At 58.2% G+C, this 11664-nt stretch overlaps 1 protein-coding gene across 3 annotated transcripts in view; it reads right to left on the bottom strand.

Annotated features, from left to right (window-relative positions):
* The window catches only part of SLC4A5 (solute carrier family 4 member 5), a 28911-nt gene that overhangs the window by 2997 nt on the left and 14250 nt on the right, over positions 1-11664 (bottom strand). For 2 of the 3 annotated variants that reach the window (XR_010385160.1, XR_010385161.1), the window contains exons 10-27: positions 11447-11534; positions 11103-11257; positions 10648-10803; positions 10376-10550; positions 9937-10070; positions 9526-9797; positions 7052-7113; positions 6649-6849; positions 5905-6018; positions 4986-5147; positions 4397-4575; positions 4211-4283; positions 4028-4096; positions 3769-3942; positions 3534-3695; positions 2816-2883; positions 1459-2728; positions 209-289 (exon numbers count right to left, since the gene is read on the bottom strand). Coding sequence is in view for 1 of the 3 variants with exons in the window: in XM_026117823.2 (XP_025973608.1) it covers positions 2563-2728; positions 2816-2883; positions 3534-3695; positions 3769-3942; positions 4028-4096; positions 4211-4283; positions 4397-4575; positions 4986-5147; positions 5905-6018; positions 6649-6849; positions 7052-7113; positions 9526-9797; positions 9937-10070; positions 10376-10550; positions 10648-10803; positions 11103-11257; positions 11447-11534 (2410 nt within the window). In the remaining 2 variants the exon portion in view is untranslated. Of the gene's footprint in view, positions 1-208; positions 290-554; positions 2729-2815; positions 2884-3533; positions 3696-3768; positions 3943-4027; positions 4097-4210; positions 4284-4396; positions 4576-4985; positions 5148-5904; positions 6019-6648; positions 6850-7051; positions 7114-9525; positions 9798-9936; positions 10071-10375; positions 10551-10647; positions 10804-11102; positions 11258-11446; positions 11535-11664 lie in introns of those variants that run through there. The other variant, XM_026117823.2, reaches the window with a different exon arrangement.

Here is an 11664-nt window from a genome sequence, read left to right as displayed (position 1 = left end):
AGTGCTGCGTGCTGTCTGCTCACCTTGGAAGTAAGCAGCCTTTTGTCTGAACAAGATGTTCAGACTCAAATTTTTCACTTTGTTCCCTAACAGCTGGTCTGACCTGCCAGAGCTGTGTGAGAAGAAGAGGGTAACACCGAGTATAAACTCACCTTCCTCCACCGCACATTACTGCAAGCTATAATTAGCCATTTAGAATTGACCTTACCTGTGGGGTGGTGTCTCCAGCAGCCTGAAAAGCTTGTGAGCAGCACTACTCTGGTATGCCGAAGCATGTCCTGGCCTTTTCCTAGGGGAGAGGGCATGGAGGTAATACCATGGAGAAAAGCATTTGGCTGCATGTCTGGTGGGAGCCTGATACCACCTTTCTGTGAACAGAAATGTTTGTTTTGAAGCTAAAGTGCTGTTATCATGCTCTAGTTAGAGCCACGGTTGAGCAAAATTCATTGCTCTTTCCTGTAGTGGAGGGTGCTGATAACACAAAGCAAGAAGCAACTTGGAAAGCAATCTAGGGTTAGACAGCTTGCACCAGAAACACACTTAAGAGCTGAGAATAATTTAAATGAGATTTATTGGGTTGTATTAATGACAAATACAAAATGGCTAAAGTGGTAGTGTAGTGGAGGCTGCAAATTTGTTACACTCCAGTGCTGTCTTATACAAAAAAAAAAAAAAAAGTAGAAACCACATGTGAAACTGCAAAAATCACAAATTCAGTTGAAACAAGCTGTACTCTATGAAACATCTACAAGAGCCCACAAAGCCTTTCCATGGGTGCTGTAGAGCAGAACTGACATACCGGGTAAAGCAAGTGAACGTCTTCAAAAGTGATTAAAATCATAAGCCTACCTGTACCACGCTTCAGCTACCGCACATGAGATTGGTACAAAACACTAGAAAATAATACACGTGATGCATTCAGGTTGAAAGAGTTGTTAATGTAAAGCTAAGTGGCTCTTGCTTAAGTGTCAGCTGGAGTAATACTGTTCTATTAATCTCGCCACGTCTCCCCGGTAGGCGGGAAACGTACTTGGACCAGAAAAACTGCTATAAATAGGAAATGGCGTTCAAGTCATCTCGTTCGCCTTTGCTCGACTATTTACAAAGAGCTGGGGTCTGTCCCACGCGCGGGTTCAGGCCAGTTGCAATATTCGACTCGTGTCCCCGAAAGCCCCGTGCGGCTGGTTTGAGTGCAGAGCTCTGCTCGTATAAATAGGCTGCTTGAGCCTGGCAGGGGGGGAAAGGGGGGCTCTGCGAGGCCTCGAAATAGAGCAAGAGAAATGCATCTATAGCAAAGAGAAACGGGTGAAAAAAACAGCTCGGAGAGGGCTGCCTAAGACCAGCTTTTCTAAACCGCTGGGAAAAGCCCTCCGAGAGCCTCCCGGCCGCCGCGGCGCTGCTGGAAATAGCGACGAGAGCCGAACCGTGCGCGCTGCCGGCTCCCGACCTCTCCCTTACCTGCCTTTCCAGGGGAAGCGGCTGGTGGGAAGAGCCAAAAACGCTGTCGGAGCAGGCTCTGCGCTTCAGCTGTCGGGCATCAGCTCCTTGGGTGGGAGCCCGAAACCACCTGGGCTCTTCAAAGCCGCCCACCCCCAGCCCGGCCAGGGAGGAAATCGGCTCCGAAGTGTGGGGGGGTCTGTGGCGGGGGGACACGCGTGCTGGCTGCTCCCCGGCTCGAGCCACTCGCTGTTAATCCACGTGCATAGAACCGGGATTCGGGAGCGAAACCGGGTGCAAACCCCCTTGCAAAGGGGCTGGGAAGGCACGGCTCGTTCCCGTCCGGACAGCGCGAGAGGCGGCTTTGGAGCCCTGCCGAAACCATTCCTGAGTCCCTGCAGGAATCGTTCCCGATTCCCTGCAGAAACCATTCCTGATTCCATGCAAAAACCATTCCTGATTCTCTGCAGGAATTGTTCCCGAGTCCATGCAAAAACCATTCCTGAGTCCATGCAAAAACCACTTCTGATTCCCTGCAGGAATCATTCCTGAGTCCATGCAAAAACCACTCCCGATTCCCTGCAAAAAACATTCCTGACTCCTTGCAGAAACCACTCCTGACTCCCTGCAAGAATCGCTCCTGATTCCATGCAAAAAAACACTCCTGATTCCCTGCAGGAATCATTCCTGACTCCTTGCAGAAACCACTCCCAATTCCTTGCTCCCATCCTGCTCCGAGCCGCTCACAGCCGGGCTGCTGTTGCCCTCAAGCGGCAACAGCGACAAACCGGAGCCGCTTTCCCCCCCGGGGCTGCTGCTCCCGCATCCCCGCTGCCTCCGGCTTCCGCATCCCAGCAGCCGCGCCGGGTCCAAAATACCATTTTCCACATTTTCAGCCTCGTTCCGACACCTTCGCCCAGCGGAAAGGGAGGAAAGTCAACAGCGCGTCTAGCTCGTTACGCTAAAAACTACCGGAGAAACGGAGCCTCCGGGGCCGCAGGTCTCCTCAGTCCGTCCCGGGGAAAAAGCAGCCCCCTTTGCTTTATAAATATATATATATATATATATGAATATCCAGGTATCGATATATATATATATAAGTGGCGGGGGAAGCGCCGCGCGGGACTATAGCGTGGTCTCGCTGCCCATGTCCCGCGGCTGCTTTTCCGTGTCGGTGTCGTCGTAGTCCGACTCCATCTCTATCTTCACCTGGGGCACGGCGCAGAGCGGGTTTCGCGCGTAGCTGAAGGCCGGCGACGACGGGCAGGAGATCTTCAGGTGCAGCGTGATGCTGCGGAGGAGGAGGAGGAGGAGGGGGATGAAGAAGGGGAGGCGCCCGGCACCCCAGAACGGCGCCGGGGCTCGGAGCGGCCTTTACCTGCGATCCAGGTCCGAGCCGTTGGGCGAGGAGTCGGAACGCAACGCTCCGGGCGGAGGACCTCTTTCCTGGGGGGGGACGGACGGACGGACGTGAAACGCTGCCGGGGAGCCCCGACGACCCCGCTGGCCTCCCCCAAAACGTTTCTCCCCCCCCCCGAAGCCTTTTCTTGCCCCCCCCCCCCCCCCCCCGCCTGCAACGCGTGCATCGCTCTCAGCACCGCGCGCTCTGCACCGGAGATCCCGGGGATGCCAAACGCCTCCGGGTCGGAGCAGCTGCAGCAGGGTGGATGAGGAGGCTCAGCCTTCCTCCAAGTGCAAATCCCAGCTCATCCTTTGCTCCAATAAACCGGTGGCCCTTTTTGCACAGCTTTTCTCCGGGAAGACCCCGCAGCAGTGGCTCGCACCGGTGAGCAGCACCCTGCAGCCGTACGATGCCCAATCCCTGCCTCTCCCCGCTCTTTTCCATTGCAATTTAGCTCTTGCTGGGATTTTTCGGCTAAAACCGAGCATTCGGGACGCTTTGGCCATCCTCCCCGGCCCCGCGCTGGAGCCCCCCGGCAGCACCTAAGCCCTGCCCGGTCCCTAAACCCGCCGGCCCGGGCATCAAGCGCGCAGGATCCCGAAGCCAAAGATTCCCGTGGGTCGGATCAGCAGGTTTCCCGACCCCCCCGATCCACAGAGCCCGAGGGCGGCGGGATCCCGCGAGCCCCCCGCACCTCGTCATCGCTGCTGCTGTCGCCCTTGGCGCCCTTCTTCTTCTTCTTCTTGTCGTCCTCCTTCTTCTTCTCCTTCTCGGGGATGATGTTGTCGATCCAGGCCAGGTCGTGTTGGGAAAAGACGAAGTCCAGCAGCTTCCGCACGAGGATCAGGGCTAAGATCTAGGCGGGGAGAGGGGAGGCGATGAAGGAGCCGGTGCGTCCGGCGGCGCGATGCATCGCGGCGGGGCCTCACCATCACGGGGAAGATGATAGCGGCCACGGTGGACTTGAGGATCCAGAGCACGGCCAGGCAGACGATCTGCACCAGGGTGAAGAGGTGGATGCGCCGCAGCGGCACGTGCCGCAGGAACACGTAGTCGGGCTGGTGCTTGGCCGGCATGAGGAAGAGCTTGCAGCGGTCCCAGAACTGCGGCGGGGCCGAGGGGGGGGTCAGCCCCCCGCCGCGGGACCCCCCTGCCGCCGCCGGCGCCCGGGAGCGAGGGGCTGCTCACCTGGATGCCGTTGAGCGACGCGACGCCCATGTAGAGGAAGACGCCGTACAGCACCGGCATGGGGATGTACTGCGGGCGCACGGAGAAACGCCGGGAATTTCCAGAGGGAAAAGCCAGCCCGGGCTGGGATTTCACCCCGGCTCCCGCTTCCCGCCCCGCGTTTCCCCAGCGGCGCGGTTTTACCTTCAAAATCGGGGCCAGAAAGACGGAAATGCCCGTCAGCACGAAGACGATGATGCCCGTCACCCTCTGCTCCCTGCCAACGGAGAGCGGGGCAGGATGAGGCCGTGCCCCCTCGGCCACCCTCCCTCGGAGGGAGCCTCCTTCGGCCCGGGCGCCCGAGGAAGAGCGCGGCCGGCCCTTCCTCACCTCACGCCCAGGAACTGCGGCTGCTCGCCCGGGGCGCTGGTCTCCGTCTCCATCTTCAGGCTGTCGATGTGGGCGATGGAGATGACGGTGGCCGCCACGTACCAGGGCAGCCCCATGAAGGAGCACACGGCCATGAGGATGCCCACCCAGAAGAGGTCCAGGTGGTAGCCCGCCGCTTTCTGCAACACAGCGCCCCGGTGGGTCAGCATCCACGGGCATCCCACGTCCGTGGGGAATCCCGCGTCCACGGGCATCCCGCGTCTGTGGGCATCCTGTGTCTCCGTGGGGCATCCCAGGTCCATGGCCATCCTGCCTCCGTGGGGCATCCCACCTCCATGGGGCATCCCAGGTCCATGGCCATCCTGCCTCCGTGGGGCATCCCACCTCCGTGGGGCATCCCAGGTCCATGGCCATCCTGCCTCCGTGGGGCATCCCACCTCCATGGGCATCCTGCCTCCATGGGGCATCCCGCGTCCGTGGGCATCCCGCCTCTGTGGGACATCCCACGTCCATGGCCATCCCGCCTCTGTGGGGCATCCCACCTCCATGGCCATCCCGCCTCCACGGGCCGAGCCGGCGCCACGCTCACCCGCAGCTTGTGCTCTTTCCGGTTGACGATGACGGCCGTGATCTGCTGGTCCATGAAGATGAGGATGGTGACGAGCAAGGCCGGCAGCGCGCTCGCCAGGTACACCCACCACGGGTTCTTGCCGAAGGGGAACACGAACCAGCCGCGGTCCAGCCGGGTGGGCTGGGGAGAGAGAGCGGAGGGCGTTGGCGTGCCGCTGCCGGGCGCAGGGAAAAGCCGGGGAAAAGCCCGGGCGCTGCCATCGGGGGAAGCCCCGAGATGACCCCCAGCATCCCGCAGCACGCGGGAAGCCAACGGAGCTGCTAAGCCAGGCTGATTTCACCCCCAAACCCCTAAATGCAGCCCAGGAGCTTGATACAACCAGCATCCGCATCACCCTGCTTAACCCAAAACGCTCTTGGACACTCGTTCGCACCGAGACGGTTCCCCCCACGCCGATTAAGAGCGAGCAACAGCTATATCCCCGATCAGGATATAGATGTTTTCGGCAACGCTTCCGGAAAGGGATTTATTTGCTTTTACCTTGAAGTCAGTAGGCACTTGGAGCTTTGGGGTGTTCAGTCCAAAAAGCACATCCAGCCCCACAAACATTAGTATGGACATAAAGATAGAGAAATCGCTAATAAGCTTGCGCAGCTGCAGCGAGCGAGAGAAAGGAAGGAAAAAAAGGGGAGAAAGAAATATAAAAGGGGGGGAAGGAAGAAAAGTCACAGAGTTAGAATATTCCCCCCAGAAATGGGGAAATAAAGCACCGTTTCGCCAGCGCGGCGGAGCGGGGAGGCGGCCGAAGAGCGATGCCGAGCACCCGGGGCCGCTCTGCGCGCTTCGGGGTGAGTTCTGCCCGTCCCGGGTGCTCGCGGGAAGCGGCTGGAAGAAAGCACCGCGGAGGGAGGAGAAGCAGGAGCGGCCTCGTCCCAACCTTGATGATACTGGGGATGTGCAGCTTAGGGGTGTCCAGCCCGAAGCAGGCGTCCACTCCGCAGAAGAGCAGGATGGAGAAGACGATGGAAAAATCGGCAATGAAGGCCCTGACCTGGAGGCAGAGGGGGGAGCGGAGGGGAAAGGCTGTTACGGGGCGCGGGGGACGGCGGCGTGCCGGGCGCTGGGTCCCGCGAGGCGGGTTGGCACCCGGTGCCCCGCGCAGGGACCGGCACCACAGCAGGGCTCCCGGCTCGCACTTGCATCCTTAAGGTTTCCAGCCGGACTCGCTGCAAGCGGCACCTGCCAAAGGCTTGGGAAACCGGCTATAACGAGCAAGAAGGTGGTTTTCCTCTTCCAAACCTCGAGGCGACGGGTTATGCAGCATGCAAGAAGCAAATCGCCGGCTGAAACCTCCAGGAAGATTTTCCTAATTGATACCAATATCAACCCTAAATGATGCCAACACCAGTCCTCATCGATACCAGTTCCAATCCTCATCGATACCAGTTCCAATCCTCATTGATACCAATACCGATCCTAACTGATCCCAGCGCCAACCCTCACTCATCCCGACACCAAGACTCTTCTTTCCTAGTAGGCAAATTAAATACCGACCCTTTTCCGCTTCGCTCCTCGCATCCAGCAAGGAGACCGACGGCTCCGGTTCCTCCCGCAGCCCAAGGACGGCTCGTCCCGGCGGAGACGGCAACCCGCGGCCGGCGGAGCCCGGCGCTTTTCTCACCTTGGTGGGAAAATAGCGGCTGAACTTGAACTTTTTCAGCGTCAGGGTCATGGAGTAGGTGCCGAAGAAGAGGATGAAGGACATGAGGGCCAGGTCCGGCACGAATTTGCAGGATTTCCCCACGAGGCTGCCGCCGTATTTCAGGCACTCCTTCTTGCTCAGCTGGGTCCAGTCCAGAGCTGTTAGGTTAATAGCATTGTACTGGGGAGAAAAAGCAAAAAAATAGCGTTTTTAGCAATTGCAGCACGTAAGCAAATGGTTATTTTTGGCGGGGAGCTGCCGCCGAAAAGCAACCGCGGACGGTGCTCAGGGCACGGGGCGTCCCCAGATCCCACCGTGGGAAAATCATCAAATCGCCCTCCTTTGCCCCAATCCCCCCGGCCACGCGCGCGGAGCCACTCACCACAGAAACGTTAGTGGTGTTCGGTGCCACCGGCGCTGGAGCATCGAACAAGGTCGCGTTCGCTGCGGGAAAGCGGGCTGTCATTAAGGGCTGGCGAGGCGAGGGCCCGCCGCGCGTCCGAGGGGTCGGGGGGAGCCGGGCCGTGAGCCCCGCTTCGGACCCCGCAGCCACTTCTCCCTGATTAATCCCGCCCGGAGGCGAAACGCTTCGGGGCCAGTTTTCCCCGTTTTGGGCTCTTTTTCCCCATTTTGGGCTCTTTTTCCCCATTTTGGGCTCATTTTCCCCATTTTGGGCTCATTTTCCCCATTTTGGGCTCATTTTCCCCATTTTGGGCTCATTTTCCCCATTTTGGGCTCTTTTTCCCAGCGCGCCGGTGGCGATGCTGCGGCAGCCCACGGGGCAGCCCCCTGCTCCCACCGGCAAGAGCATCCCGGCTCGTGCCAGCATCCGCCCTTAAAACCAGCAGAAAAGGGAGAAAGCAGGGAAAAGAAAGAAAAAGCAGTCCTTTTTTCCTTTTTTTGGAGAGCAACACCCGGGCGACAAGCGCTTTTTTTGGCCGTCTTGCCGTCTCACGCCTCCCTCCCCTCCAAAAAATAAGAAACCCCCCCAAAACCGGCTCCGCTGGGGTCTTCAGGCGCCGCGGCTCAGGAGCAGCCTCCCGTCCTCCGGCGCTCCGTGGGCATCCCGGCCCCTGTCCGGCGCTTCCCGCGGGCCGGCTGGGAATTTCGGCGTCCGGCTGCCCCGACCTGCCGCGTCCTTTTTTCCCTTTTTCCAGAATTAATGAAGGAGAAGTGATTGCGGGGTTCGAAGCAGAGCTCCCTGGGCGAAACCACACTGTTTTCTTTCGATAACCTTTCGCTTTTCCAAAAATCATACCCTATTTTGCGCTTTCTACCTCTAAATCGCTCCTCGCCCGACTTAACGCGTTGGCGGTATTTTAGGATACTCTACGCAAACGCTTCTATCGGAGCAGAGAGAAAAGCGGATTGCACGAGAAAAACCAACAACAAAATCCCCCCGAGGGGGGGAAGAGTATCAAATTTTAAACAATCTTAATATGCAGAAGGCGATACTCACTTGAGATCGAAATCGGCCCAAATTGGTGTGTGCAGCAGAGACAAATATGGTACAAATCAGTTATAATAATCAAAAATCAGAACCAAAGTAATAAAAATAAGAGGAAAAAAAAAAGTAGCACGTAGGGGGGAATAAACGCAAGCTTGCAATATCTAAAGGGGGGAAAAATCCCGCTCCGATGCCGGCGTGGCGGATGCTCGGAGCGGTGAGACTTTCGCAGCACGAAGCAACGTGGTTATTCGGCCCCATGGAGGCGGATGATCGCTGAGCAGCAGGAATCGAGATACAAAAAAACCCCCAAAACAAAACAAATAAGAGCTTAAACATTATTTTCGTGGTGGTGGGTGAGAACTCGTCCTGCAACGACGCATTCCCGGGTTTATGCCACGCCGCAAGCCGGGTCTCGGATGTATTTCTAGGGAGAGCGTTTTATCCTCGTACCTCTCTGCTGGCTGATATTTCCAAAAATTGTTCGGATCCGTGCTCGTTAACTAAATCAGCTAATCTAAGAGAAAACGCTGGCATTATCCCCAAAACGAAGGTCTTCTCAACACCAGAACGTCACGCGAGCATCCGAGCCGGGTGATTTGAATCCTCGATCATTTGGCGCACGTATCCGAGAGCAAGCACGGATATCGGTGATAAAATGCCGAGCTTTCAGCGCAGGCGCGAGTCCACGTTCAGCCGTCTTTGATCCAGCCGCTGTCCGGGAAAGGCACGTCCCCGCTCCGGGAAAAGCGGAGCTTTGCCTCCCCCAGGCGAGGGTTTGCTTTAATCGGGGATTACAGCTTTTTTGCTTTTGTCCGTAGTAGCGATTGGATCAAAACCAGCGCGGCTGGTGTCTGCTCAGAGCCTGATCACACCTCCTTCTCCGAAAGGACAAGGGGAGACGGGAAAACCAGTCCACGGAGGTTCCCGCGCCCGCTTGGACATCCCGGGATGTCCTTTCCTTCTCCGACACCGCAGAGGACCAAACCTCTCCAGCGTATCTTCTTGGGGAACAGCCTTGTGTCGGCGGAGGGTTGGAACGACGATGGAAGAAGTCTTTTTTCCATCCCTCCTTTTTATTGCTCCAGGTCCGGCCGTGCAGGGACGAGGCTCCGGCTCTCCCGCCCCGGCGTCGCTCTCTCCGAGGGGACAGCTTTGCTTTAGGGGGACAACACCACCACCCCGGTGCATGCCGTGGGGGAGAGATGCTCCTGCTTCCAAAAAAAAACCCTCTCGCTGGCATGAGCCCCATGCTGCTTTTTGGCATCATTGGTGATCAACGTGCTCAGCTGTAGCGGATGGGCGGAAACCGAGAGGTTTTGCCCAAAATTGCCCTAAGAGGAGGAGGACTAGGACAGGGGTTTCGCTGCCCCGTTCCCCCCGCCGAGGAGGAGACGCCTCGCACTCACCTGGGTCGGGCGCGACGCACTCGCACTTGTACATGGTCACGTAGTCGGGCTTGAAGTCCGAATTGATGGGGTAGTACTTGAAGGCGCCGATCATCTTCTTGATGGCGTCGTAGATGAAGATGAAGCTGATGAGGGTGGAGAAGCCTTCCTCCGTGAAGCGCGTGATGTACTTGATGATGAAGCTGGCGTCCGTGGCCACCAGGATAAGGCACTGGAGGGCAGAGTGCAAGCCGATCCAGAGGCGAAACTCCATGTAGTCAATGCCGTTGCCTCTGAAAGCGGGAGAGGGGGTCCCAGTGAGGATGCTCCACGTGGGCGTCCTGGGGCATTGGAGCATCACCAGGTGTCCCAGGACATCGCTGGGTGCCCCAGGACATTGCCAACCACCCCCGCCCGCCGTGGGGCACCTACTTGCTGAAGTCGAAGAGCAGCTTCTCGAAGATGAGGATGGGCCCGGTGCTGCTCAGGATGATGAGCGGCTGCCCGGCAAAGAGGCAGAACATGGAGCCCGCCATGGCTGTGCCAAGGAAGCTCTCCATGACCCCCTGGGGACGGAGAAGGTGGGCGAGAGATCAGACCCCAGGGGATTAAGGAAACCCACGGCTGGAGACAGGTTGGATCGAGTAGGAGCGCAACGCCCTGGCCACAAAACGTGTCACGGGGAAGCCCTCAGAAACAGGCTTTCCCAGCTCCAAGTGTCTCCATCAGGGTCAGGGTTGCTGCTCTCACTTGGGGACAAATTTCCATCCCCAACATCAAAAAGATTCACACTTCTCAAAGGAGGTAAAACCCACCCAGGGGAGCCCACCCGCACACGCCGGGCCGCCGCACCCCTTTCGTTGGGCTCGACCTGGTAGTTGTCCGTAGCGTCCCCGAGCAGCCCCCCGAACGTGATGGCGTTGGTGATGCAGCCCAGGTAAATGAAGAGGATGGCCGAGATGGACTGGATATGAAAGCCCTCGTAGAAATCGCTCGGGAACCAGGGCAGCTTCCTCTTGATGTCCAAATAGAGACCGCCGCAAAACCTGCGGAGTCGCCGGAAAGGCAGGCGATCGCTCGTGATGGGTGACAACAGCCCCCAAAGCCCCCCTGTGTTTTCTGGGTGGCCGGGATGCTGCTCACCTGCCAGTCCAGGCAAGCTCTTCCCCAATCTCATGCACTTCGGGCATCTCTCCGTCATCACTGCTGCCACCGCCACCGCCTCCGCTGCTGCCGGCAGCTGCCCCGCCGGCCGTGCCGTTCATCTGCCCCGCTTCATTCAGCGAGAACACCGATTTCCTGCGGGAGAGACGTCAGCTGCGTCGGACTCGCGTTTTGGGGATAAATTTGGAGAGATCATGAGTTGAGGCTGGCTTTGCTCCAAGCCAAGGGGTTGATGCAGAGCAAAATCGGCTCCAGGAGCACAAATGGAGCAGAGACTGCAGAAAAAGCTCTGGAGATGACACACAGGGACGAGGGGAAACCAAAGCCGCTCTGCACATCTGCCATCTCCGGAACGGGAAATAGGGCAAACTAATTCCCAGAGGGAGAGCCAGGAGTCACCCTCGGACTCTCACCCAGCCCTCCCGGCACCTCACCTCTTCTCAGCAGAGGGCACTTTCTTGGGAGGCTCTATCCGGATGGTGGGATCCCACTCGCCGGGTGGCAGGACGATGACTTCGTCCAGAAACTCGTCTATGCCGGCGATCAGGTCTTCCCTGTCGCGGGCTTTGTAGGCAACGTCGCTGAAGAGCTGGGAATCGAGAGACGAGAGGCGTCAACTGGCATGTGGTCTGGAGACAAGCTACCATGGTGCTTAAGGCTTATTCATCCCAGCATTTCCTCATGGGATGAATATCGGTGTTTTTCTGGGCAAGCTTTGAGCAAAGGGAGCTGCCAGGGATGGAGGTGAGCGGCCAGGCAGGGCTCTGCATCTACTCACATCGTCCACCATGAGGGTCGCGATGGCTCTGCCGATCTCGTTGTAGGACTTGGCTTTTCCCGCGGGGCCCAGGAGGATGAATAGGAACCTGGGAAGAGCAAAGAGCTGCTGGATGCAACTCACGGCACGTTGGATGCAACCCATGGCACGCTGGATGCAACCCACGCCAGCCCCCAAGAGCAACGCCACCCAACACCAGCCCTGGCGTCGCAAGACTC

Source organism: Dromaius novaehollandiae, chromosome 26, assembly GCF_036370855.1.
Source record: "Dromaius novaehollandiae isolate bDroNov1 chromosome 26, bDroNov1.hap1, whole genome shotgun sequence".
In the NCBI taxonomy this organism is placed as follows: domain Eukaryota; kingdom Metazoa; phylum Chordata; class Aves; order Casuariiformes; family Dromaiidae; genus Dromaius; species Dromaius novaehollandiae.
Note: the sequence above shows the minus strand (reverse complement) of the source record. Positions and strands in the feature narration are given on the sequence as shown.